The 27,065-nt window shown below is 38.5% G+C and overlaps 1 protein-coding gene and 1 pseudogene across 2 annotated transcripts in view; one reads left to right on the forward strand and one right to left on the reverse strand.

Annotated features, from left to right (window-relative positions):
- Positions 1 to 27,065, forward strand: part of Anapc10 (anaphase promoting complex subunit 10) — a 45,707-nt gene that overhangs the window by 16,441 nt on the left and 2,201 nt on the right. For both annotated transcript variants that reach the window (XM_034523161.2, XM_034523162.2), the window contains exon 4: positions 1,136 to 1,256. In XM_034523161.2, the coding sequence (XP_034379052.1) occupies positions 1,136 to 1,256 (121 nt within the window). The remainder of the gene's footprint in view (positions 1 to 1,135; positions 1,257 to 27,065) is intronic.
- LOC117723527 (large ribosomal subunit protein eL37-like) lies at positions 25,195 to 25,482 on the reverse strand (annotated as a pseudogene).

Consider the following 27,065-nt stretch of genomic DNA (forward strand, 5'->3'; position numbering starts at 1 on the left):
AGTACTGCCACTTCCTGATGCCTAAGCATTCAAATACATGTGCTTATGGGAGTCTTTCTACAAACGTCCACACCCCTCACCTAAGGCATTCATTCCCCTGCTTCTATATCTCAGTAGCCCCTCTTTAGCTTTCTGACCTTTATCAGTACCCAAGTTAAACACACAAAGCTAACATGATCAGAAAGCAATGGACGTTCATTTCACTTAGAAATTGAATCAGTGAGCCATGAATTTATTTACTGATTCAGCACTCTTTTTCTAATGAAATTTGGGTACTGCCAGTCATTCTGATATTTTCTAGTATGATGGTAAACAAATATCTCTATGTTTAAATCTCTTCTTTTGGTTTTTAGGATAGGATATTTTCTCATGTTTTTCTTTCTTTTCCATTCCCCAAGGTGATTTTCTATAATGCATTTTTTTCTTATTTCCAAGGGGTAGGTATGTATATTTTTAAAATGGAATAGAATTTTATTTTGTACATTAAGTGGCAGGGTATGCTTTTTATTTTTAAGTTTATTTATTGAGTTCATTTTCTCACTTAGGGTTTTTTAAAGTATTAATATAAGGAATTAAGTAATTAATTAGTAAAGAAATTCAAGCATGTTAGAACACTTTCCTTGTCTAATGTCTAAATAAAAAGGATGGACATTATTAATGTTGAGTACCTAATTTGACTGAAATGCTTCTTCGCATATATTTAGTTCTTGACAGTGAGGTATGTTTGTGTAAAATACTATATTTGTACTTATGTATTTTCCATGTTTTAGCCTGCAAGTTAAAATAAAATAAAAGGAAATTATTGATTGAAATACTTGTCTTGTGATGTGTGTGTGTGTGTGTGTGTGTGTGTGTGTGTGTATGTGTATGTGTATGTGTATGTATGTATGTGTATATGTTTTTCGAGACAGGGTTTCTCTGTATAGCCCAGGCTGTCCTGGAACTCACTCTGTAGACCAGGCTGGGCTCGAACTCAGAAATCCGCCTGCCTCTGCCTCCCAGCGCTGGGATTAAGGGCGTGTGCCACCACTGCCTGGCTTTGGCTTGTCATTTTTAACATCAGAAGAGAAGACTCTTTGGCAATAAATCTGTGATATGTATGATAAAGCACATGCCTTTATTTTATTGTCTTTAGAAGGAAAACAACAGTGAAGACATTGTGTATTTATGCAGACTACAAATCTGATGAAAGCTACACTCCAAGCAAAATCTCAGTCAGAGTAGGAAATAATTTTCACAACCTTCAAGAAATCCGGGTATGTTTTTTATTTTTTTTAAATGTGTGTTTCTTTAACTCGTTCTATAAATGATAGTCATAAAACAAGAAAATTATATCAAAAACTATGCATATAATATTTATATTTTTAAACTGCCATCTTTTTTCCTAATGTTTTATTATAGAATTTTCAGTTATAGGAAAGGCTAAAAGAATTGTACAGTAATCCCCTCACCGTTGGAATGCTTTAATGTTTTACTATATTTGCTTTATTAGGTTTATTTTTTAATTCATCAAAATAAGTTACAGGTTCCTGATACCATCTAGGATGTAGGAACATGTTTATTTTCACTGCTGATTAAAGAATTAAAAGGCAGGAAACAATTGTTACCAGAAATCTTGGCAAATCCTACTGGTGCCCTCATATAATAATTGGGAAATCAGGGTCTCCTTTTGGGGTTCTTAGTCTCATTAATGGAAAAAAAAAAAAGGGAATGGACTCATGGAAACTCATGGACAATTTATTTATAGTTTGGGAGAAAAATTCAAGGGCATGCAAGCTGTAAAGTTAACAGTTGCTCAGAGGAGAAGAATGGAGGAGAGAGGGGAGGCTATGCTGCTTGAGGTAAGCTGACATAGGTCAGCCATGGTCAGCAGAGTTGTATGCTAGAGGGGCAGCTGTAGTAAAAGAGTAAATAAGCCCAGAACCAGGGAGAGCATGCTGGGGCTCTAGCCAGGATCTGAAAGAAAGACAGAAGAGAAGGTCATAGCTATGAAAAGAAGACACAGACAAAACTCATCAACTCCTAGGGGCTGCACTAGGGGAGGAAACTGCATTATCTAATGGTGAACTCAATCCTCAAGGTAGTCCCCTAGCCAGGTCCTTGGCCTGCTCCCACTGAGTCAATTATCAAGGGAGGAGATAAGGACATACTTCTAGCTTGAGGTAGATTCCACTGTTTTCTATAACCTCTTTATTTCTAAATTATGTGAGCATGATATATTATTAGTAAGCATACTTAATATTAATTTTAAAGGAAACATAATTTTATGCAAATTTTAAGTATATTATTTGACGAGGTTTACAAATGCATTTATCTGTATTGCTTTACTCCTTTAAAATGAGGAACATTTTTCTCTGTGTCTATTGTCATGGGATGTCTTTTCTGTCCCTTCACTCTTGAATCTGTATGTTCTGAAATATGAGGTCAGCGCCTTGTAGGCAGCATGTACTCAGTTGAGCCCTGACTGTGCAGCAGCCACTCAGTATCTGATTGAAGGGTTTAGTCCTCTGTAGTCCCAGTGATGATCAATAGGCTGGGATTTACAGCTGCCATAGTTTCATTGCCTTCTGATCACATTAGGCTCTTTGTACTTTCTTCTCTTATTTTGTGCTTAGGTAACTTTCCCATGTATTTCCCAAAGCTTAATCTTTGTCTTTTGCATAGAGCTTTGTGATTAACACAAGTTTTATATAAAAAACTTTATGGTGGTAATAGCTACTTATTGTAAACTAATGACAGCTTGTCTTTGATTACATACTTTTACTTACTGCCTCATGTTTGTTTTGATGCCAATGAATGTATGCCTTTTTATTTAGAGTCGTTCGTTATGTTTTATTGGAGAAAACAAGAGAAACAAATACCCATTTATACTAGGTAGGTGTTTTAGTTAGTGTTCCTAGTGCTGTGATGGGGAGTGTTAGTTTGCTTGCTGTCACATGCAACAGCTCATCTTTAAAAGCAGTGAGGGAGGAACTCAAGCAAGGCTGGAACCTGGAGGCAGGGGTAGTGCAGAAGCCTCGGAGGAGTGCTCTTACTCACTTGCTCCCCATGGCTCACTCGTGGCTTAATTGTAGAACCCAGGACCCCTAGACCAGGCACAGCACCAGCCACAATGGGCTGGACCTTCTGGATCAGTCACTAGTTTAGGAAAATTCCCACACGGGCTTGCCTATAGCCTGACCTTATGGAGGCATTTTCTTGGTTGAGGCTCCCTGCTCCCTGATGACTCTAGCGTGTGTCAAGTTGACATAAAACTAGCCAGGACAGTAGAGCACTGAAGATCACTGAATAAACATTTCCATCAAAGTCTAGCCTAGTGATCAGTGAATTTTGGGGTTGCAGCTCAAAAGCAGCTGTGTCACTGAAAAGCCCATCCCAGCAAAGTGCTGCTGTCACCGTTGGGATTGAATCTGCTTAGGGATATGTGGCCATCTTCATCCTGGATTTTTGTCTTTCCTCAGATTTGGAAAGGATTTTTGTTCTTATATATTAAAAATTATAAATTGATATGCTTTTAATGTGAATGATTTCTTTATGTGTGTGTGTGGGGGGGAAGGGTTGTTAGTGTATGCGCACATGTATAGGGAGCCTTTGGAGGCTAGAAGAGAGTGTTAGGTCCCAAGGAACTCGAGTACCAGGGGAACTTGGAACTCTAGGGAACACAACTTCAGTTGTGAGCCACTGAACTTGGGGACAGGATCCAAAGTTTGGTTCTCTGGAAGAATAGCAAGAACTCTCAACTGCTAAGCCATCTCATTTGTTAGTTCTTTAAATAAACTTAGTACTTACTTGTCTTTCTACTTGAGCTCCTGTAACCTGCATTTTTTTTAAGTTGTCGTAAATTTGGCAAGCTTTCTTCCAGATTTTTCTTTCTTTTTTCTCTTGTGTAATTTCATGGATTCTTTCGATTATTTCTGTTCTTATACATTAAAGTTTTTATTCATTGTATTTTTTGGCTGTAGAATTTGTTTTATCAAAAAAAACCCAACTTTCATTTCTTATATTTCTTTCTTATTTTGGTTATTTATTGTACTGTGTTTTAAAATTATTTCTATTTTTTTTTAAGCTTCTTGAGTTTTCTTAAAGCATTTAATTTGAATTTCAGGCAGTTTAGGACACTGCATTTACTCAGCCAGTAAGTGGTGCTTTCCTTTGTTTCTTTGGTTGGGTTGTATTTCATGGATTATTCTTGATTCTTCTGGCATGACCTTACTCTCTGTTCTTGAAGAAGAAAATTATTCTAGTCTTTGAAGACTATCTGGGAAAGCTCACCACCAGCCAGCTTATCTGGAGGTTCTGGGAAGGACAGTTGTTGTGATCCATGGGTCTGTTTGCCACTGGAGTCCTCTGGTAGGTTGGCCTGATGCCAGTAGATAAGCTGGTGTGTAAGTCCAGTGTCTCAGCAGTAGTAGAGCTTGATTTTATGAAGGACAACCAGAAGGCTGTGTCTATAGGGGGCTGATGTAGCTTTGTGGTAAGTAGCCTTGATCCAGAGAGAGAGAGAGAGAGAGAGAGAGAGAGAGAGAGAGAGAGAGAGAGAGAGAGAGAGAGAGAGAGAGAGAGAGAGAGAGAGAGATTGAGAGACAGGCGCTGTGGTGGCAGCTGGGTCCTTTTATTTACCACACACATATGGAACACCTGGCTGCCAGGTCTTGAAGTGAACAGTTAGTTACTGGGTCGCTGAAGGCAGGTCAGCAGGATCGCCTGTTAAACTAATACTAGGGACCTAGGGACTCAGTGTTGGGGACTAATGTGATGGGGTAGGCCCAGAGCCAGAGTATTATGCCAGGCAGATCTGCAGCCTAAAATCTGTTCCTAAACAGGCAAGCTTGATGAGCATCCATGGGCACTGGCATACTCAGGAGTTGTGGCGGCTTGCCTCATGCTGTTTTTTTCCTGGATTGGGCTGGGGTCTGAGGCAGTGTCTAGTAGCCAGAGGACGTTTCTTCTTACTGTGCTGCTTGGAATAGTGGAAGAGTGGCATGAATGATACAAAACTCTCCTTCCTGGCCTGCTTAACACCCCCACCCCCATACCCAGGTTCTGCAATCTCACCTGGCTTTCTTACTAGCTTTTGCAAAGGTATTTTTTGTGTACAGGTGTAGTTGGTCAAATTGACAGGTTTTGCAAAGTTTCATTTTACCATCTTGCTAATGTCAGGATTGTTTGTTTTTTGAGACACCTTACTGGCCATTTGTATGTATATACTGTTAACGTTCCCTTTCTTAGTTTTTTCATTTGCTCTAACGTTTCTTAATTCAAAATATCTTGATTTTTAAAAGCACAGTCACATTTGATCAGTTGATAGTCTTTTTTTTTAGTATTATATGTAGTATACTTAATCAGTGTCGCGTACTATAAAGACTTAAAGCATTTAATTGTGTGATTCGTTACATGGTTCATATTTATCAAAAAGGACTCCTGATATTGACAAGCTTTTTGTGGAGACAAGCTTTTTTCATTTTGGGTTATAGCTAAAAGTCGTCCTAGCATGAGCTGCGTGCAGCACTAGATAACTTTGGTCTGGTGTATGGTGCTTGAAGTGACCACTAGATGTCACTGTTGGCTTTTACTTTGTAGCCCTAATGTTTCGTCATCAGCTGAAGGCTTCAACTGATGCATTAGTTGAAGCCTTAGTTGTAGTTTTTCTTAGAGTGTATTCGCATTGAAAAACTCTTTGATGCATTTTGGGAAGTTTACATCCTCATACAAGATCTTTGTGTTTATGAAGATGTCTGTATTTTCTTGTAAGTTTGACAGTACAAAATTCTTTTGAGAGGCTAATTGGAGAAACATTAAATGATGTTTGGACCTTGGGGTATACCTGGTCTTTGCTTCTTTTATTTAAATACTAAAACATTAGTTGTTTGGAAAAGGGAGTCTTATAGGTAGCTTATTAGTTGTCTCTTGTGTATTTCTGTATGCTGATGACACGGCCTCCTGGTAACTGTTAATCCTCAACCGACTTCCTGAATAACGTAATGAATATACTTTGTTTTGTATAGTTCTCACTAAAGAATCACAAATTTTGGATGTTCTTTTAATTTGTACTTTCAATTATACATCTTTAGGCAATTTATTATATTCACTTATCTTTTATATGTTTAAGAAGTTTCAGGTAGTATTTTGTGTCTTAAGGAGAGATGAAGTAGATCATAATTTAAAAAAAAACATTTCTCCAACACTTGTCTTTCATTTAAAGAGAGAGAAGTCTGAATTCAGGTACTAAGAAGTAATTAAGACATTGGACTTTTGTGAGGGTTTTGGAGCCATCCTTTCATAAGTTATAGGACTACTTTAACTGAATGGAAAGTCTAAATAAATCCTTTTATATTTTTCCATGGATTCTTGTCTGTGAGAGACTCTAGTACATATTGAAGTATTTTAGTAGGGTTTCTTTCTTTTTTCTAGAAATTATGGATCTGCTTACTTAAAATATTTTAAATATTCATTTTCTATCATCTCACTGATGTGAAGTAGTAACTTAAGATTTGAAGGTGAGAAGAACAAATGACTGTCTTACGTGTCTTCAAACGATCTTCTCCACCATGCTTCCCTTCGTTTCAGTTATGGAGCGTAGCTAGGTCTTTGTTAATGGCTGCTGAGGACTCTTCAGAAGGATCTCCATGGTTCCGCAGTGTGTGCTGTATTCTGTATAACTGAGAGGGATTCAAAATGGACTTTCTATTGATGTAAAGTTGACTTGGGCCAAATTCAGTTTTCTTTTTTTGCCAAAACAGATTTTATTTAAGTCTATGCCACTCATTTTATTTTTAAAGATTTGCAACTTGCTGTTTTAAGAAAAAAAATTTTAAAGAAAATTTTATAAGGCATTAAGATTTTATAAGCAAAAATTGCATATACAAAAGACATTCTCTAGACAGAAGTGAGGATTTTTAATTTCAGTCTTTGTTTTAATTTCCTTTCTTCTCTATCAGCGCATCTGTGTTACTGTCTTTCAGGATCAATGCTATTCAGGGAGAGCTTTCAAATTAGGCACTATTGTTGAATTTGAAAATCTTTTGGTTTTTGTTGTTGTTGTTTTCAAAACAGGGTTTCTTTGTGTATGTAGCCCCTAGCTGTCCTGGAGCTTGCTCTGTCCATAGACCAAACTGATCTCCAATTCAGAGCTCCAATTCAGAGCTCCGTCTAACTCTGCCTGTCTCCTGAGCGTTGGGATTAAAGGTGTGTGCCATCACTGCTTAGTAAATCTTTTGTGTTTTAGCATTATGTTTTTGCTTAATATTGTTTTTCTCTGTGAAAGGAAAATAATATGTTAAGAATTTTTTTTTGTAATAACAGAGTACTAGAGAGTTGATATAACTATTTAAACATTTTAGAAAATATCCAACAGAACTTAACAATTTGCTAATTATATCTTGTTTTAAAACTGTTGTAGAACTTTTTATGCTTAAATATGAAACTAATATGTAATTTCTTATACATATCTTGAAGGCATTCACAGTTGTTTCTAAACTCTTGTTAGAAAAACAGCTTGCAGCCAGATGGTGGTGGCACATGCCTTCAATCCCAGCACTGAGGAGACAGAGGCAGGCAGATCTTTGAGTTTGAGGTCAGCCTAATCTACAGAGATTTCCAGGACAGCCAGGGATACACAGAGAAGCTCTGTCTTGAAATTGACCCCACCCCAACAAAACAAAACAAATCAAATAAAAAAATCAAAACAAACAAAAAACAAAAAGAGAAAAGAAAGAAAAACAACTTGCTAACTTAATATTAACTAGGATTCTTTCAGCATATTTGAAAGTCGCCCTTTGGTTCACTGTTAATATTTTATTTCTAAAATTTCTAGACTGTAAGCTTGAGTGTTGAAGTGAGTTTTAAGCCTTGTTTTCATCTTCAGGTATTACATCTGTTACCAAGTGTTTGGTTTTTCCTCCTTTATAAAGAGATGAATTGATGTAGTCTTTAACACCTAGAGAGCTGTTGTGGTAGTTCTTCCATGGATGAGAGAGAGAGCTTTTGTGTCTACTTGTCTTACACAGCTATGTAAATCTATATATGGTACTTTGACAGAAGTGCTTAATAAATCAATTCTTCTGTTAAGATAATATTACTGTTACAACTAGAGTCTTATTAAGGTGCAAGGCATATCGATTGATTTCAAATCTATTCACATTGACTTTCTTATGAGTTTTATTTTATTCTAAGACAGTCTATATAAACAATAAATCTTAGCTGTATAGCAAGTTCAAGTCCAGCCTATACTACAGAGTTTGAAGATCTGTCTTAAAATGATTTTTTAAAAAAAATATTTTTAAAAGAAACACTGTAATGTTTATATAAAAACAGGTATAACCACAATATTGGCATTAAAAACAGGTATAAACCAGGAGAATAGGATAGAGAGCCTAGAAATAAATCCATGTGTGTCTACCCAACTTTGTTAAAAGTGTAAGAACACAGTGGAGAAAGATGTGTTTCTAATAAATGGTCCTGGGAAAATTATATTTTATGTGCAGAAGATTAGAACTCGGTTCTTGAATCTAACCACATAATAATAACCACAAAATCATTTCAAAGTTTACATATAAGACTTGAAATTGTAAAACACAGGAAATGCCTTAGGTGGGATAGTGAAAAGGACAAGGGTTGTTTGTTTGTTTGTTTGTTTTGTTAATATCCTCAAATGCCCAGGAAACAAAAGAAAAATTAGACAAATAGGATTACCTCAAACAAAAAAGCTCCTTCATAACAATGGGGAAAATCATCAGAATGAAAAAGAAGCCTAGAAGACAGGGGAAACAAATCCATGCTGTACTCAGATGAAGGCTTAGTGTTCAAAATGTTTAAGGAACTTAGGACCAAAACAAAACGAAACAATAACTACCTAAAAGACAAGAACCAGCTACCCCCAAAAGCAGCCAAGCAATCAACAAAACCACAGCCCAATTAAAAATTACAAACTGGACTGTATGCTTTAATGAACATTTCTTAAAAGAAGATACAGCTGTGTGTGCCAGTGCACATCTGCCATACTAATACTAGCGAAGTTGAGGTAGGACAAAAATGAGTTTGAGACTACAGTGTTCCATAGTGAGTTCAGGGCCAGCCTGAACTACATGGCAATCTTGGCTCTAAGAACAAAACGAATAATACGACATTCAAGTGTCTAACAGATACTTGGAGCAGTCCTACATATCACAGGCTGTCAGGGAGACCCAAATCAAAGCCACACTAGATATCCGCTCACTCTGATTATCAAGGAAATAAAGGAGATGGGTTGCTTGTGAAGAGACCCATCTCTTGTATACTGCTGGGGTTGTAAATTAGTGTAGTGATTAAAGAAGATGGGATGGAAGTAGTAGTAGTTACACCTGCCTCGCTGTGACCATGGTGCCCAGCAAAGGGAAGGAAGGTTGTTTTGGCTCGCTGTTTCAGAAGCTGTAGTTCATAGTTGCGTGGCCTCATGTGCTTGAGCAGAACATCATGGCAGCAGTAGTATGTGCAAAGGATAAATTGTTCACATTATACACAGCAGGAAGGAAGAGCAAGTGAGTCTAGAACCAAGCTAGGCTATAACCTCCTAAACCTTCTCCTAGTGGTCTGCTCTGTCAGCTAGGCTCCACCTCCTCAGGGTTTCAGAGTGTCCCATAGTGTCTCTAGTAGCTGGGAACATAGGTACAAGACATGAGTGGGAAACTTAGATTTAAACTGTAGTATTATGTGATTGAGCAATCTTTTTTGCAGAGATAGGTGTATGAGTGTGTGGGTATGTACACTTGACTGCAGTTGTCTGCAGAGGTCACAAGAAGGCATTGGGTCCCTTGGAGCTGGAGTTACAGGAGGTTGTGAGCCAACCTGTATGGGTGCTAGGAGCAGTGTAGGTCCTCTGTAAGAGCAGTATGTGCTCTTAATCCAGAAGCACTACCACCTCCTGCTCTCCCTCCTCCTCCTCTTCCTTTTTAACATTTCATTATTTTATGTGTATGAATGCTTTGCCTGCATGTTTGTATGTGCGCCACATATGTGCCTGATACCCATGGAGACCAGAAAGAGGGCTTTGTATCACCTGGCTCTGGAGTTACAGAGGGTTGTGAGCCACTATGGGGGTGCTGGGAAATGTACCTGGGCCGTGGAGGAGCAGCCATTTCTCTGAAAGCCCCCTGAACCCGCTTCTCACACTGTTTATCACCTCTCTGTAGTGCCAAACTGGGGACTAACCCGTGAACACACGGCCACACGAGAGCAGTTGTCTCACCATTAGTAATGCGCTGATTCAGTGTTCTTTGTTTTATTGAAACAGCATCTCACTAGTTCAGCATGACGTGAAACACTCAGTCTTCTTGGTTAAGCTTCCTGATGAGATGCAGGAATATGCCACCACAAGTGGCTCACCTTCCCTCCTTCCTCCCTTCCTCCCTCCCTCCTTCCCTTTTTTTCAGATAGTGTTTCCTTATACAGTCCAGGCTCACCTGCAACTTACTTTGTAGGCCTTGAACACTGGCTTCTCTTGTCTCAGTCTCCTTATTACTGGGGAGTGAGTTGAAGGAACTGCAGCAACTACCATTCACACCTACTAGTGCAACATCTACAGTTTATCCTGATTGAAGGGAGTTCCCTAGGCACCTTCCTTTTCCCCTCCCCCAGCTTGTTTACATGTTTGGGTTAATAAAGGATCTTTGGAAGCTTCAGTTTTCAAAATGAAGCAATGAGAACATTGGACTGTAAGGCGGTGGATGAAAGCCGCTGGCTGTTTCTAAGAAAAGTCACCATGCAAGGATTTGTAGTTAAAGCTGATGAGCACAAATAGTAAGTCAGCTGTTTTGCCACTGTTTTTAGAATGAAGATTCTACCAGGGTCACAGCTAGTATTGATTTGGGTGCTTAATCAAGTAAGTAGAGAAGATTTGAGAGGGGAAGGGAAAGGGATGGAGAGGAAGGGAGGGAGGAAGAGAGAAAGGGGGGAGAGAATGACTACAGAGCACTGCATGCCATGGCACACCTGTGAGATCAGTGGATGTCTTTAAGGGCTGGCTTAGTCTGCTTTCTATTGCTATAATGAACACCATGACCAAGAAGCAACTTTGTGAGTAATGGGTTTATTTTATCTTAAAGCTTATAGTCCATCCCTGGGGGATGTCAGGGCAAGAATTCGAGGCAAGAACCCAGAGGCAAGAACTAAAGCAGAGGCCTTGGAGGAACACTGCAGGTTTGCTCAGCCTGCTTTCTTGTAGCATTCAGGACCATCTGCCCAGGGATGTACTACTCTCAATGTTGGACCCTCCCCAACTGATCCTTAAGAAAATGCCTCATAGACTTGCTTATAGGCAATTTGATGGAGGCATTAAGGTTTCCTTAATTAAGGTATTCTCTTCCCAATGGTTCTCTCTTGTGTCAAAGTGACACAACAGTGGCCAGTACAGTGTTGGTGTTCCTCATCTTCTTGCCTGAGACAGTCTCCTCTCCACGGCACATGCCAGGTTGTGGCTCTCTTCTCTGCTTCTCCTTTTCTCATAAGAGTCAGGATTACAGACTCACATACTATGATGTCTGTATCCACACCCACATATCTCCATAAGATACTTCAAGCTGGGTTCCACTTGTGAGAGAAGTTACACAATACTTGTCTGGGTCTGGATTATTTTGCTGTCTTGGTGTTACTATTGCTGCAGTGAATCACCGTGACCCAAAAGCAAGTTGAGGAGGAAAAGGTTTATTTGGCTTACATTTCCACAGCACTGTTTATCATCAAAAGAACTCAGGACAGGAATTCAAACAGAGCAGCAACCTGGAGGCAGGAGCTGATGGAGAGGCCATGGAAGAGTGCTGCTAACTACTTTGCTCAGCTTGCTTTCTTATAGAACCCAGAACCACCAGCCCAAGGATGGCCCCACCCACAGTGGGCTGAACCCTCCCCATCAATCTTTAAGAAAATGCTATATAACTTAGAGCCTTGCCTATAGCCTGATCTTATACTTTTTTTTTTTAATTGAAGTTCTCTCTTCTCGGATGACTCATGTGAGATTGATGTAAAAGTCACTCAATATAATATTTTTACACCTATCCATTTTTCTGAGAATTTTTTCTTTGTTCCTGAATAAAAATCCATTGAATACACGTATTCTCATAATCCATTCGTAATGCTGGGCATATAGGTTGGTTTTGTTTTCTTACTATTGTGAATAGAACAGCAATTAATAGGGATGTTCAAGTGTCTCTGTGAATTTCACATTAGTAATATTCACATGTAGTTACTTCACCCTGAGTTTTAAAACTATCCCATTAAAATAGTAGGTTTTTTTAACTTACAGCTTTTCAATTTGGACTGAATTAACCCAATAGTAGATGGGTTATTATTAAATAACTTAATTAAAATTGAACAACTTAATTAAAAAACTTAACCAAGAGTAGAACATTATGCAGACTCCTGATCTTGGCTCTGCCTCTCATTTTACTCATGATGAATCTGAGCAATATGTGTTGTTTATATAGTATCCTTATGTTAAATAAGAATTACACATGACTCTAGCTTTTGACATACTCCTTGAGATTGGTGAGAAAATTAATTAGCCCTATAAACCATATTACATTTGTTTTTATTATCCACTCAACAATATACAAATTTTATATATAATTGCCAAACCTCAGAATTTAACCTTGAAGCTTTATTTTCCTATTTTATGAATTGTTAAAGAGATATTGCTTACAAAACATGTCTGAGAAATATCTATGATGCCAGTAGCTTTAACATTTATTCTTGGGTCTGTAGAATATTCCTACAAGAGTTAAAATTCCTACACTTTATTATTATTAAAATTAGGGACTGCCTGAAAAGGATGCATGTTTTTTGCAGTTATAAATATTCTGTACTGACTGCAACACTGTGTAAGTTTAATTTTATAGAATTGCTAGCTTTTTTGTTGTTTTACTGTTAATCTATAGGTATACATGGTGTAGGAAAAAGAGGAAAGTATGTCAACTTTCTTAGCCCCCCCATAGGTGGTATAACCATTGTTTTTATACTAAACATTAGCATATGTGCCAAGTGAGTTTAATAATGGGCCTTAGGAAGCTAGTTTGTAAGTAGAAGGGTCTCTGTACTCTGTCAGAACCAGGAATGGTAACGTGTTTGTGTGTGTATAATATTTGTTAGCTTCCATTATGCTTTAATAGCTGGCTTAATTACTAGACTCAGGTAATATTTTACACATTGTTTTTCCTCCTGCAATGTCTCTTGATATTTAATTTAAAAATAGTATGATGGGGGCATCTGTTTGAGCTTTAGTGAAAGACAAGATTGAAGACAGATTAGTCTAAATGATCTATACTATGGCCCTAGAACTTTGACATCTTAGAGATAATAATGATAAAGGGAATCAAGCATGTTTTGTGGGAATCTAGAAAATTCTTTGTTTGTTTGTTTTGAGACAGGGTTTTTCTGTGTAACAGTTCTGGCTAATTTGGAACTCTATTTGTAGACTAGGCTGACCTTGAACTCAAAAAGATATGCCTGTCTCTGCCTCCAGAGTGCTGGGATTAAAGATGTGCACCATCACCATCCAACAAAGATTCTTAATATACACCTTATTATGGCCCAAAGATGAGAAATCCTGATTGTGTATAAGGAAGGCATCTTAGAGAGTTAGCACAGATTGAGTAATGAGAAGGAATTTCTCCCTTCTCTCCATGACTTCAGTCTCAGCTAGGAGCTGCTTCATGTGTAAGCTCATAAAAGGATGGGATCATACAAAAGTCATGCTCAGCTGCGTGATAAACTCTTTTTTGGGAAACATTAGTCTCATTAATTATTTAAAAATCATTTACTGTCGGGCAGTGGTGGCATGCCTTTAGTCCCCCCATGGGAGGCAGAGGCAGTAGGTCTTTGAGTTTGAGGCCAGCCTGGTCTACAAATCAAGTTCCAGGACAGCCAGGGCTACACAGACAAACCCTGTCTCAAACAAAACAAAACACCACCACAATTATAATAATTTTATTCTTGCTCTGAGGCCAGTCCATGAGAATTTGAGGCATGCTCCTGGCTTTGGAATACCTCTTTTGCATTAAGAGCTGTGTTGTGTTGGGAGGGAATTGCTTAAGACAAATTTGGAGTTAATACTTGAGTGTTTCCTGTTAACTGAAGTCCATATCTTCAGTAGCATGGAATTCCCATGACTCACTGAACTCCATTTAACCTGAAGTGTTGTGGTCCTTTGAAACTCTTGATATTCCCCTGGGGCACAGTGCACTTGCCATTGAACTCCAAGTTCTCAACCTTGGCTTAGGAGAGGAAATCTAGTCTGTTTCATAATCTGCAATCTGGTATTTAAGTATTGTTTTCAGAATAGGACAGAAGGCTGAGACCTAAGCCAGAGAAAGGAACAGGCTTCTAGATTGTCTTTGCCACATGCTGCTTGAGTTTTGGAGCCTGTCAGATCAGAATTGGAATCTTGGTATTATCACTTTCTTAATTTGTAATATACAAGAGTATCTCTGTCCTTTCTTATTTTTAGTATTTACTTTGAAAACAGATCTTCATAGTTCCTACCCTGTTCAGTAGCTGGGAAGATTGGATATGCTGTGTTGTTGGATATCCACCATGACTGAACAATGATGGACTCAGTCTCGGCTGAGCTTCTTTCTGTTCTCCACTGCTGACACGGAGCTCAGGCCTGCTCACGGCCTCTAAGCTTCTCCCTCAGCCTTCTCGCACTTGGCTGTTGGGGGCTGCACAGAGCTGAGTAATAATGCCCTATCTGTGGGAAGGTCGGATCAAGTGGAAGTTAAGTAGCATGTGGGTTCTGCATACAACCTTGAAGTGCCAGTGTTGACTTTTGAACAGTTTTTAATATTTGGTACTTTGGATTTTGGTGATCACTAACTGGTCGTCTATTTCTTATGCAAATGCAGGCCTTGTTAGTTTTGGATAGTACAGATTTATTCTCTTGATACCACACTGTCTGTGAATTACTGCTTTGTGTACAGAACAGTTTAGCGACAATCCCTTTCATGTTATGGAGTTATTAACACAAAATCTGATAGAGCCTGGCTTGAGTCCTTATGTGAGAATGTGAATGTTCCTCTGGTAGGAAAACTCTTCCTTTGAGTTTTATTAGTGTCATTTTAAAAATAATGCTGACTTGGTATAGACAACTTCTGGCTTTACTTCTGAGCACGTGTGCTTTTCCTTTTCCTGAAGAATGTGCTATTTTTAGTTGGTAACCCCAAATTTATGGCAATAAATAATAAAGTAAGGGATATAAATAGAATGGATTTTTGTTTTGTTTTCTAGACAAGGTTTCTCTGTGTAGTCCTGGCTGTCCTGGACCTCACCCTGCAGACTAGGCTGGCTTTGAATTCATAGAGATCCACCTGCCTCTGCCTCCTGAGTGCTGGGCCTAAAGGTGTGCAGTACCACTGCGTGGTGGAATTTCTTTTTTAAAAAGGGTTAATTATGTGCATCTTAACTGTCAAGACGTAACTAAGCTAAAAGTTTCATAAAAGCTCTATCTTAATCACTTTTAATTTTTAAAACTTTGCTGCTAAACAAGTACAAAGCCATCTGATGTACATAGTCATCTTCGCATTCTGATGATGGGTAAGCTGGCGGAGTCTTAGGACTGTTCAGGGCATGCCTCTTTTACATTGTTTAAAAAATTATAAAGCAAAACCAGAGAACAGTTATGACTGAGGAAAAATCATTCTTGCAAAGAAATTGACACCTTGACATCAGAGGCATTAATACAGCTTTTCATGCTTTTGTGGTCTGGAGTAACAAATTGAACTTTTTGCCTTAGAAACTGATGTGTGATAGTTTTTATAATGAATTATAAAGACTTATAGTGGAAAGAATTGATGCTATATTTCACCTAGAGTAAGGAAGACAACATGTTCCTCATGAATAACTGAGCCTTTTTTTTTTTTTTTCTAGAATAGTGTTAGATCTTTGCTTATGACAGTGGCAGATGATAAAGGGTGATCGTGTATGGTTTAGGTCCAATGCTGCTTTGAGAGAACTAGTTAGAATTGGTTTCAGGTCTTCATTTTTCCACTTTAACTATGTGAAACTTGTAGTCTTATTTGGTGTATTTACTCATATTGTCTGTCCTACAGTAAACAATAAACATGCTCTTATGTGCTTTAAAAAATAAAAATAGTGCTGGCTAACTTAGAGGTTTTGTCACTGTTTGAAGTCTAACACATACTTGTTTCAAATAAAGTTCCAGAGAGGCAGCAGTTCTGGAGTTTCTATCAAATAATACATGGTCAACTTGGAACAAATTAAATAACTATAGATTGTTAAGATACAATCTCCTCGGATGCCCAGTATTATTATGTTTCTGGGCTCATATTTTATGAACAGACCCACTTGAATAACTATTTGATCCTGTCATTATAATAGAAATACTTACAAATAAAATTCTCTTTACCAACAGCATGGTAAATGAAACCCTAGAAAAAAATGTTAACATCATAGACTCCTGGAATGCTGTAATTCAGCCAGCAGACTATTGGTGGACAAGGGTCATGGTGGGCAGGAGTTGGAGAAGAGAAATAGAAAAGATATGAGGTACATTTGGGAGGGAAACAAATCAGGCAAAAATGTGACAGCACATTTATTTTTTTTTAAAAAAATTATGTTAACTATCTTGAAACGCTAAAAAGTAGTGAAGTAGTATCTTTTAATTTCTGAAACACAGTGTCTGTCTCTGTCTCTCTCTCTGTCTCTCTCTCTGTCTCTCTCTCTGTCTCTCTCTGTCTCTGTCTCTCTCTCTCTCTCTCTCTCTCTCTCTCTCTCTCTCTCTCTCTCTCTCTCTCTGTGTGTGTGTGTGTGTGTGTGTGTGTGTGTGTGTATATTCTGTATGCTTTTGTCCATGCTAGTTACTGGTGCTGCAGTGAGCTCTTTTTTGAAAGGTAAACAAAGAAATGGAGTTTTATCTTGAAGCATCTTTTAGATAATATGGATCCCTAAAATAATATGAGAAATTGTCCCTTAGTATCAGCCTTTATTTGTTACACTGTAGGAGAATGAAAACTATTTTCTTCTTTAAATAAGACATCCTCTACACTGTCAGAAAAAAAACACATTATAAGTGGAGTTCAAAAATAATGATAGAAAAAGATTTATAATGGAAAGAATTGATGGTATATTTCACCTAGAGTAAGGAAGACAATGTGTAATAAGGGATTTTGTGGTTTTTACAGCTCAGTGCATGTGTTTGAAAGCTGTTCTCTCAGCAACGTGGGTGGCAGGTTATGCTACCATATAATGTATTGTAGTTGGCTCTCCATACTTGTCAGGGTTAGTGTTCAACCATTCGGAAAATTTTCCCATTGTTCCGTCATGTGAACCAAGGCTAGTGCTGAATTCCCAATAACTTACAGAAAAAGTTTAATTAGAAAAGTTGGAAATTCCATTACTTTTGACTGATTTAATACAGCAGTAGATGGTCTAGTGTTTTATCTATTATTACACATTTTTAAGCAAAAGGATATATCAAAATAAAAATTTTACCTTATTTTTTAATAGAATTTACAGAAATTTGTGTATAGAATTCTGCCCCTTTTTTGTATTAGCACTCTATTTCCATCTTAAGAGTTTTGCTTTAGATGGACCATAGCTCTTGGCAGCTAGTACATTTTTAACAAATAATACTGTTTCTAGTAAGAGTTGCAGAGGAAAAAAAAAACTTTGTGTGAGGTCCTTGTAAACTGAACCTTTGGAACATTGCTTTACCCTCTGCCCCCCAATGCTTCTTCCTTATTTGTGTAATGGTTATAAATTACATCGTTTGAACAGAATTAAAACATTTTATATTGTTATTTTTGTGCTTAATATCTGTCTTTACCTGTTATGTTAAAGATATAAAGAGAAATAAGCCATTATGGTATTGAACTTCCATTGTGCCAGTACCTCTACAGCATAAGCCAGCAAAGCCGAAGAGCTGCCTGCTGTGGCATCTGCAGGATGCGTGTGCGGGCATCAGTGTCTGCTGTGGCGTCTGCAGGATGCGTGTGCGGGCATCAGTGTCTGCTGTGGCGTCTGCAGGATAAGTGTGCGGGCATCAGTGTCTGCTGTGGTGTCTGCAGGATAAGTGTGCGGGCATCAGTGTCTGCTGTGGCATCTGCAGGATGCGTGTGCGGGCATCAGTGTCTGCTGTGGCGTCTGCAGGATGCGTGTGCGGGCATCAGTGTCTGACACAGTTTTCTTTCCTCTGAAAATTCCTCTTGGAGTAAAGACTTAGTGTTTTCTGGATGTAGTGAAAACACTTGCTGGTCTTTGTATTTTCAGTTTGTGAGTGCTTCTGTTTATACATTCACAGATGTATGTTATATTACTGTCACTGACACATTAAACAGTGTAGGATAAGAGAGACACACATACATATCTATACATATATATACATAATACATACTGTAAAATAATGCACAATTTTAAATGAAATTAGAAAGGATTAGGGATGACAAACGACGAGCTTTCATTGAAGATACATGAAGAAAAGTGATTGAATGTTAACTTTTACTCTTAAAATCTATCCATTATAAAGTAAAATCTCTTTTAACTAAATACATATAATAATATCTTAAATATCCTATATTTTGCTTAAAATTCAGATTCTTAAATATGTTCATTTCCTGGAAATATTTCAGCTGACTGTAAAACAATTGTATGACCCTTTACTGCAGTTCCTCATGTTAATGGTGACCCCAACCATAAAATCATTTTATTACTTCATAACTAATTTTGCTATGGTTATGAATCATAATATGAATATATGATATACAGTGTATCTGATTTGCAACCCCCAAAGAGGTCAAGACCCACATATGGACCCAAAGAGTAATTTTCATACTGAGTTTTCATCCTTGAGCTCATCCACTTCATCTGTTGCTATACCTGTGTTGTTTCTGAGAGTTGTGTCACATTCAGGCAGCAGATTTGCCAGATGGAATTCCACGGAGGGACAGTCAGATCTTCTCCTAAGACTCGGAGCATTGTGACGTGATAGGAAATTCAGTTTTGAAGTGTATGGGTTTTAGTTGCCTGTAAGGGCTATCATTTGTGTTTTTTTTTTTTTTTTTTTTTTTTTTTCCCTTAGAAACTTTCCACTGTAGAAGTTAATAGAAGAATAAACCTGAGTTAACATTTCACTTTCTTCTTATAAAGATCATTTTAGGCTCACTTGTATTTGTTTCTTGATCAATTAAAATGTACTTTTGCATTTCATCATAGCTGTATGTACCTTTTAATTATTAATTCAGATTACCAGAACAAGATTACTGTATTTCAAGGACAGGCTATTAAACTTTAGTTAGTAGATCTGGTAGGCAATGATGCTTTTTAGTCTCCCATGTGTTACACTCAATTTATTACTTACTAGTTGTCATAATCTTTTCTTTTTTCAGTCCAGAGGATGGAAAAGATCACCATCTAAGCAAAATGTATCTCACATATGGTTTCTGGGGAGAAATAAAAGCACCATGTCCTTAGCATGTTGGTTTTCTAAGGGCCTCAGGGGTCTGAATTTCGTGATTGCCACAAAGCCTAATTGCTCACAGGGTAACCTGGCACACTGCCATCTCCCCACTGGGTTGTTTGTTGGTGCTTGTGAATAGAACAAAAATGCCCTTGCTTTTTCAGCATAGATGGTAGTGGTTGCAGTTTTATGAAACAAGTTAACATTTTTCTCAAAATGATGGCAGTTCACAACAAGATAAAGTCAAATGATATCCAAGCTGTAGGTAGTAGACTTAGTCCAGTGATTTTAAAATGAATATAAAGCAATGTTTGTTGCATCTCCTGTCAGTATACTCACTTTGCATATTGTCACTTTATTCTTAACCAGATAACCTAAATTTGGTGCAACACTTGAAAGTAAGCTATAGTTGGATGTTTTATGTTTTGATAATTTTATAAAAGACATTGGCTACATGAATCATAAGGCCAATTGAAATCAGAAATGTTATAAGCAGATTGTGCTGGCAGAGAGGGGGATGGGCTACTTCGGTTGTCACTGAGACTACTCAGAGATGTTTCCATTCAGATATTTAGAACTGTGTAATTTGTTCTTATTGTCCTGACCTGTCTCTATGCACAGAGGGTCTCACCTTGTGAGACTTACATGACTGAGTTACCTCCTTCCCCCACTCTCCTTCAAAGTTCTACTTTTTTTACAGCCTAGATGGGATTATGGACTTTTAAAAATTTTGTTTAAGATTTATTTATTTATTTTCTGTATAGGATTGCTCTGTTTTCATGCATACCAGAAGAGGAAATCAGATTCTATTACAGGTGCTGAGAATTAAACTCAGGACCTCTAGAAGATCAGCCAGTGCTCTTAACTGCTGAGCCATCTCTCCAGCCCCAGATTATGGTCTTTTGAGTTCACTTTTATTCATCTTATGAATACATTGTCTTATTCTTACCTCAGACAGACATCGTTGAATGTTATCTTTCTTTTGTGATGTTCAAAAGTTTAGAAGTAAAAGTACTTTCAAATTTTGACTTCTTAGACGGAGATAGCCCAGTGGATAAACTGTCTGTCTCAAAAGCATGAGGACCTAAGTTTAGATCCCCAGCATCCTATAAAAATTGGATATTTCTGAAACCTTGATGCTGGATGACAGGGGGAATTGGAGCTCACTGGCGAGCTAACTGGTCTAGCTTAGTTGGCAATTACATTTAGTAAGAGTCTGTCTAAAAAATAAGGAAGGGCGTTAATACCTGCCGTTCTTGCAGAAGGTCTGGTTTCAGTCTGTGTACATATGTGGTGGCTTACAACCATTTGCAATTTCAGAGGACTCAGTGCTCTCTTCAGGCATCTTTGGGCACCAGGCACCATGTGGTCCACATACATAAAGGCAAAGCAGTCATTCACACATATAAAAATAAATTAAAGAGAATATGTTGAGGGCAGTGGAGGGAGACACCTGACACCTGACATCTGTCTCTGGCATCTACATGTGTACATATACACACATATGCATACAAAACACACACACACAGAGTAAATAGTAAATAAATAAATTCTGGCTTCTAACCTTTACCACATAGATGACCTTGAGACTAATTGTACAACTGATTTGAACTACAAAATTTTCATCTGTAAGTCAGAGATATGGTAAGATGACGGAATCAAGTGTATGACATACTGACAGCTCTGAATGGCTTTAAAAGCATCATGTCCAGACTGGGAACTAGATCAGTGGATGTCCCAGCCACTATCAGGGATGCTTCCTCCTACAGTAGATGGAACAAATACAGAGACCTGGATAATGTGCAGGGAAAGAGAGACCTTGTAACCCTCAGTTCTGAGTGAGATATCTACATCAAATCCCTGCCCTCAGGGCTCAGGGGACTCTGCTAAAGTGGAACCGGAAAGATTCTAAGAACCAGTGGGGACGAAAGACACCAAGGACTCAAGGCCTTCTAGCTACAGCAAATGGACATGCATGGGACCTCAGACTGTGGCAGCACAGGACCTTCACTGGTCTAAGCCAGATAGGGACCCAGTGCTGAAAGTGGCAATGGACATAAGCCCCCCCTCCCCCCTCCCAAAAAAAACCCAGAAGCTATCTCCAATTGACAATTACTTGCAAAAGAAAAAATAGTTCAAATCACATTTAAGAACAAGCTCTATGCCCAGTAGTAAGTGGGGCAAGACAAAATGAATTCAATGGTATTTTTGGAGTTTGTTTGTTTGTTTTTTGTCTCATAATGCTTTGTTTAGGTTCTTTTCTCTTTCTCTTTTCTTTTCTTTTTGAAATCTTACAAGTTTTTTGCTTATATATTATAGTTTCTGATTTTGTGTTTTTATGAGACTTTTTCGTATGTGAATTTGTGTGTCTTTGTATATGTGTTTATTGTGCTTTTTCTTTGACTCTTTTTTCTGTTTTGTTCTGTTCTGGTTTGTTTGTTTTGCTGTAGATGCCTGTTTTTAATGAGGAAGAACAAGAAAATGTGTGGATTTGGAGAAGTGGGGGAGGATCTAGGAGGTGTTGAGAGGAGAAACCATAGTCAGAATATATTGTGTGGAAAAATTTTATTTTTAATTAAAACAAGAAAAGCCTCCTATAATTAGCTTTATCATGTAAATTCATGAAACTAAAAGTATTTTAGCAACATGTAATTGTTGTCCATAAATATATTTCTTTGAGTTGATAAGGATACAAGAGGCCTGGCTTGGCATTGTCTGCTGGTGTTGAATTCCTGCTTACCCTAACACTGGAAAACTAGTATCTTGATGCCATGGGCCTTTTTGCATATAAAGTGAAGGTTAAAATGTGTAAAATGGCTCAGCAACTAAGAACACTGGCTGCTCCTCAGAGGACCCGAATTTGATTCCCAGCACCTACATCACAGTTCACAACCATCTGGAGCTCCAGTTGCAGGAGATCCAACACCCTCTTCTGGCTTTTGTGGGCACCAGGCATGCATGTGACTCACAATTATCCAAGCAGATAAAATACCCATACACTTAAATAAAGTAAAATTAATTACAATAAACACTGTACCTTATGAAGCTGCTGCAAGGTTGAACTGTCAGTCCATACGCTTTTTAAAGGAATGCCTGGTAGAGTAAGTACCCCAAAGTAGAAAATCATCAATTGAGAAAACTTAATGTGGTCAGCCTTGTTTGGTGGATGTCTCTCTTACTTACCCCTAGGTCATTCCCATTGTCTTTCTCCTCAGTCTCTTTCAGATGTCCACATTTCCATAATGTGTGTTTGTATTGTAATATCACATCAATAACCCTCAATCAGAATTGAGCTCTGCACTGTGACTTTTTTTTCTCATATAGATCTCTTAATTTTCCTGGTGTAGTTTTTTGTGATATTTACTGAAGTCATGAACATTTTATTATTGTGGACACATATGTACTATTTATATATGTTAAATGCTTAAGTTTCATTTGAGTCATTATCTTGTTTTCCTTGAAATTAATAGCAGTCTCCTTCCTGCCCTAATTTTCAAAATGTTACTTGTGAATGTATTTGTAGCTTCTCTGACAGCTCAATAAAGTATCCCTTGAAATAGCTATGCTTAGTATCTTAAATCTCTTTTGTTTTCCTGTGTTCATCCCCTCCTGAACCGTCAGCTCAGTTGCTATTTCAGTGTGTCTGTACAAGGGAGTAGGTAAGGAGGGATTTATCACGGGGTTCTTGTGCCCCACTCACATAGGAGATGGTCCCTTGTGAGGTGGTTGTATTCAGACGGTACCATGGAAGTACACATGGCAGCAGAAGTTTAAAGTGAAGATTTAGGGCACTGGAGAGCAAGGAGCCCGCAATCTAGAACCAGGAGCTAAACTTTCTGGAAGAGACCCTGACTCTGCCAGTTCTCACAGCCAACCCTATGACTTCCTACTGAAGCAGCTGATACCCTTTCTCTCAGATGTTATGAATTCAGACATGCCCCCGGCCTAGGACTTGATGAAGCTTCAGGGAAAAGGTGATTGATCGAAGGCTTGGGTGCTGCCCAGGTGAACCAGACGGTCAGGTGCCTGTGCAGATCTCCTGACGTACCCACTGGACTTGAGTATAAAAACGTCTCACTTCTACTCTTGTCTTTCCCCCATTGGAGGTGCTTGGATCAAACCACAGGGGTCTCAGCATGGCCCACTACCATGCTGTTCTCCTGGCTACTTGCAGCAGTTACTTGTCTGCTTGTTTGTATGAAATGAAGTCCTCTTTGCGGCCTTGGCTGGTTTAGAACTCCTAAGCCTGTTTAGTAGTCATCACACCCCAGCTTGCTTAGTAGATGAGAGCATGGGGATGGACCACTGAGCCTGACTTATTTCCTACTTGTCCCTTGAAAATGTCTCTTGTATACCACTTAAGGAAAAAGTATGGAGAAGGAAATCCTGAAAACGAACTGTGGATTACCCTACATTAACACATTACATGGCCACTACAGGTGACCATGAGAATGTTTCTCTCAGATCTGACCACAGATCTGCCCTGTGTCTGATGAGTAACTGATTGACAGGCCCAGTACTGCTGTCTAGAATCAATTACCACATTTCTTCTGAGGGGATACCTCTCATATTTGACCCCTAGCCAAAGACAGAGCATAACAGGGGTGCTAAAGGAGGCTTATCTCTTGCCTGATTTTTACTATAATTGCACTGTATAATTACTGTAGCCTACTACACATTCAGACAGTCTGACAATCCTACTTTCCTCTGGGATCAGACCAGCATCAGCCTCTGGCACTTCTTTCTGCCTCCCCAGGCTCCTGCCTCATTTTCTCTCACAGACCCTTCTCCTACTTTTTTTGACTTTAAATCCAGATTCTGTGTCAGCTTTTCAGATGTGCATAGCTATCTTACCTATTTTGCCTCCAGTGTCACCTGAGGAATTTTTGTCACCTCTTTTTTTTTTTTCTTCACATCCTTATCCTTATTTCTGGATCCCAGGTCCTCATCATTCTTGTTTTGCTTCCCTTTTGGGTGGAATTCATCCTCCACATGGGAGGTAAATTATTGAAACCTTGCATGACTGAAAACTTTATTTTAATCTCACCCTTGAGGGATGATTTGGCTGGGTATGGGATTCTAGTTTGGAAATGATTTCCCCTCATTATTTTAAACACATTCTCCATCACCTCATAGTTTTCCGTGTAAATGCTGAGAAATACAACGCCACTTTTGATTTCTGACACTTTGCATGTGACCTGTTTTCTCTCCAAGCTTTTATAATGTCTTCATCCCTGATGCTTTGAGCTCTCATAGGCTTGGCCTTGTCATCATGTTAGATCCCCATCAATGTGGGGACATCTGTCTTGCAGTCCTGTGACATTCTCGTGTGCTTTGTTAGTTTACTTTTTCATTTTCTCTGTTCTCTCTCAAGGAATCATGCTGGTCTGTTTACCTACGATGCTTTGTACATTGATTCCCATTTTCTTTGTTTTCCAGGCAATTAATTTAGCTTCTATTTCTTCAAGAACTTTTAGTTTTTGTGTGTGTGTGTGTGGTGTTTTTCAGTTTCTAAGGTCTCTCTGTTCTTTGATTTAAGAGAATAGCAGTCTGTTCTTGTTTCGTGGGTAAGTTGTGTTACTGGAGAAATTTCTTGCATTCCCTTCAGTGCCTCTCATGGGAATAATTCTCCTCCTCTTCCTCCTCTTCTTCCTCCTCCTCTTCTTCTTCCTCCTCTGCTTCTTCCTCCTCCTCTTCCTCCTTCTTCTTTTTTGAAACCAGAACATTTGTTTTATGATTGATTAAAATTCTCAAGATCAACTGGATACTGCAACAGCTGCCCTTTTGGGTTTAGGTGTTCTTCTTTCTTGGAATCCATGTCTGAATCTGTGATAGCCAGTTCTTAGGTGCTTCGTCCACCTAGTCCCTGTAGTGTTTCATCTCTTAGTCTCGGCACTCCAGTTATAATTTGTCTTGCATTTGGCAGGATAGCCACATTTGCCACAGGTCAACTTCTGAAGGTGGTGGGCCTTAGAGCCACAGCGTCAGCACAGTGTGTGTGTCTTATTGCACCGCTTTCCAAAGGATGATATTCCTTTTGTCATCTTACTTGTACCGAGGCCAAAGACTGGGATTTCTCTTTTTGTTTTACTTGTTTTCTTATTTCATTTTCTGTTTTGTTTATTAGTTCGCATTCTGGGAGATCCCTGGCTGTTTTATCATATTTAAAGAGTTCAGTTTATTACTTTGTGCTTATGACTGAGGTTATTGCTCAGTTTTGACAGGTCCTTCAGGCCTTTGCTCATGCCCCATTATGAGATGTAGAGTGCATCTTATGCCTCTTCATGCTTCTGCTCTGCTCTTGTCTGTTCTCTTTTTCTCCCATGCTACTTTTATTACTGATATACTTGGAAGTCACATATTTGGGTTGTTTTATCTTCCCTCATTAGAATACTAACTGATTTCATTTGTTTTTAATCAATATAGTTCAACCAATTAGAATAGTGCCCAGCATGAAGTGATAAATATCTGTTGAGGATATTAGCCTGACAATATTTGTAGGTCTTTCCTTATGGATTTCCCATTTTGCCCAAAAGTGACTCTTTATTTGACCTGGGTAGATGGAAGGATCTGTAGGCAGATACAAGGTAATCTATCTAGAAGTAGTATTCTCGTAGCTGAGCAAGACAAAAGGAGCTAAGGGACCTACTATTGGATACTAGGATGCTGCCATTTTTTTCTGTTTTGCTAACTCTAGAAGTACACCTTGTCCAGGTTGTCCACATAGAAAAGCATTACTTACCTCTCTGTAAGAGTAGGAGAGGAACCTGGTCAACAAAAAGCAGGTAAGAATCTAGGACACTATGTCTCATGTAGACGTCTGGCCGGTTTTACTGTTTGATTGTTGGTTTATTTCTCTTCCAACTTGTTATTCATTCCTTCAGAACTATCTTCACTTCTAGTTCCAGAAATACTGAAGTTCAGTTCCTTTGCTTCCTGTTGGTCTTAGCCCTCCTGCGTCCTTGTTCAAACCCATCTCTCTACATGTTGTGCAGTGAGCACAGTGCATGGTGCTGAACTAGAAATTAGTTGCCTGACTGAGCTCTCTCAGTTTGTATCTACTTGTCTGTCCCTGCTTTTATGGATTTCTATGTTTTCCCCAGTGACTCAGTTGTTTCAGTTGAATGTGAGAGCAAGAGGAGAGGGTGTATATCTGCTAAATTCTGTTTTCAAAGTCCTTGCAGGTCATAGTCAGTGCTGTTTGTATAAAGACTAGTAGTTACATGCATTTCCTGAGCATAAAGAACACAAAGCACTGTGACTCAGTGATTGCTTTTTCTTAATATGGTTTTCAAATTGTTCCACATCCTGCTGTGTACGAGGCGCACAGGTTGTTGACTGAATGGATGGATTTTCAGGTAGACAGGGTCCTTGTCTACTTGTCTACACTGCAGCACACTGATTGAAAGTTCCTTGTCTACTTGTCTACACTGGAGCACACTGATTGTCCACTTGTCTACACTGGAGCACACTGATTGTCTACTTGTCTACACTGCAGCACACTGATTGAAAGTTAGAGAGTGGAGGCACTCCGAGTGTTTACTTACTTACTTAATGTTTCATGGTGACAAAGAGAGATTTACAGGAAGGTGTAGACCCAATAATAATGTGGAGCTTAGTATTCATA

The sequence above is a fragment of the Arvicanthis niloticus genome, chromosome 18 (genome assembly GCF_011762505.2).
Source record: "Arvicanthis niloticus isolate mArvNil1 chromosome 18, mArvNil1.pat.X, whole genome shotgun sequence".
Classification (NCBI taxonomy): Eukaryota; Metazoa; Chordata; class Mammalia; order Rodentia; family Muridae; genus Arvicanthis; species Arvicanthis niloticus.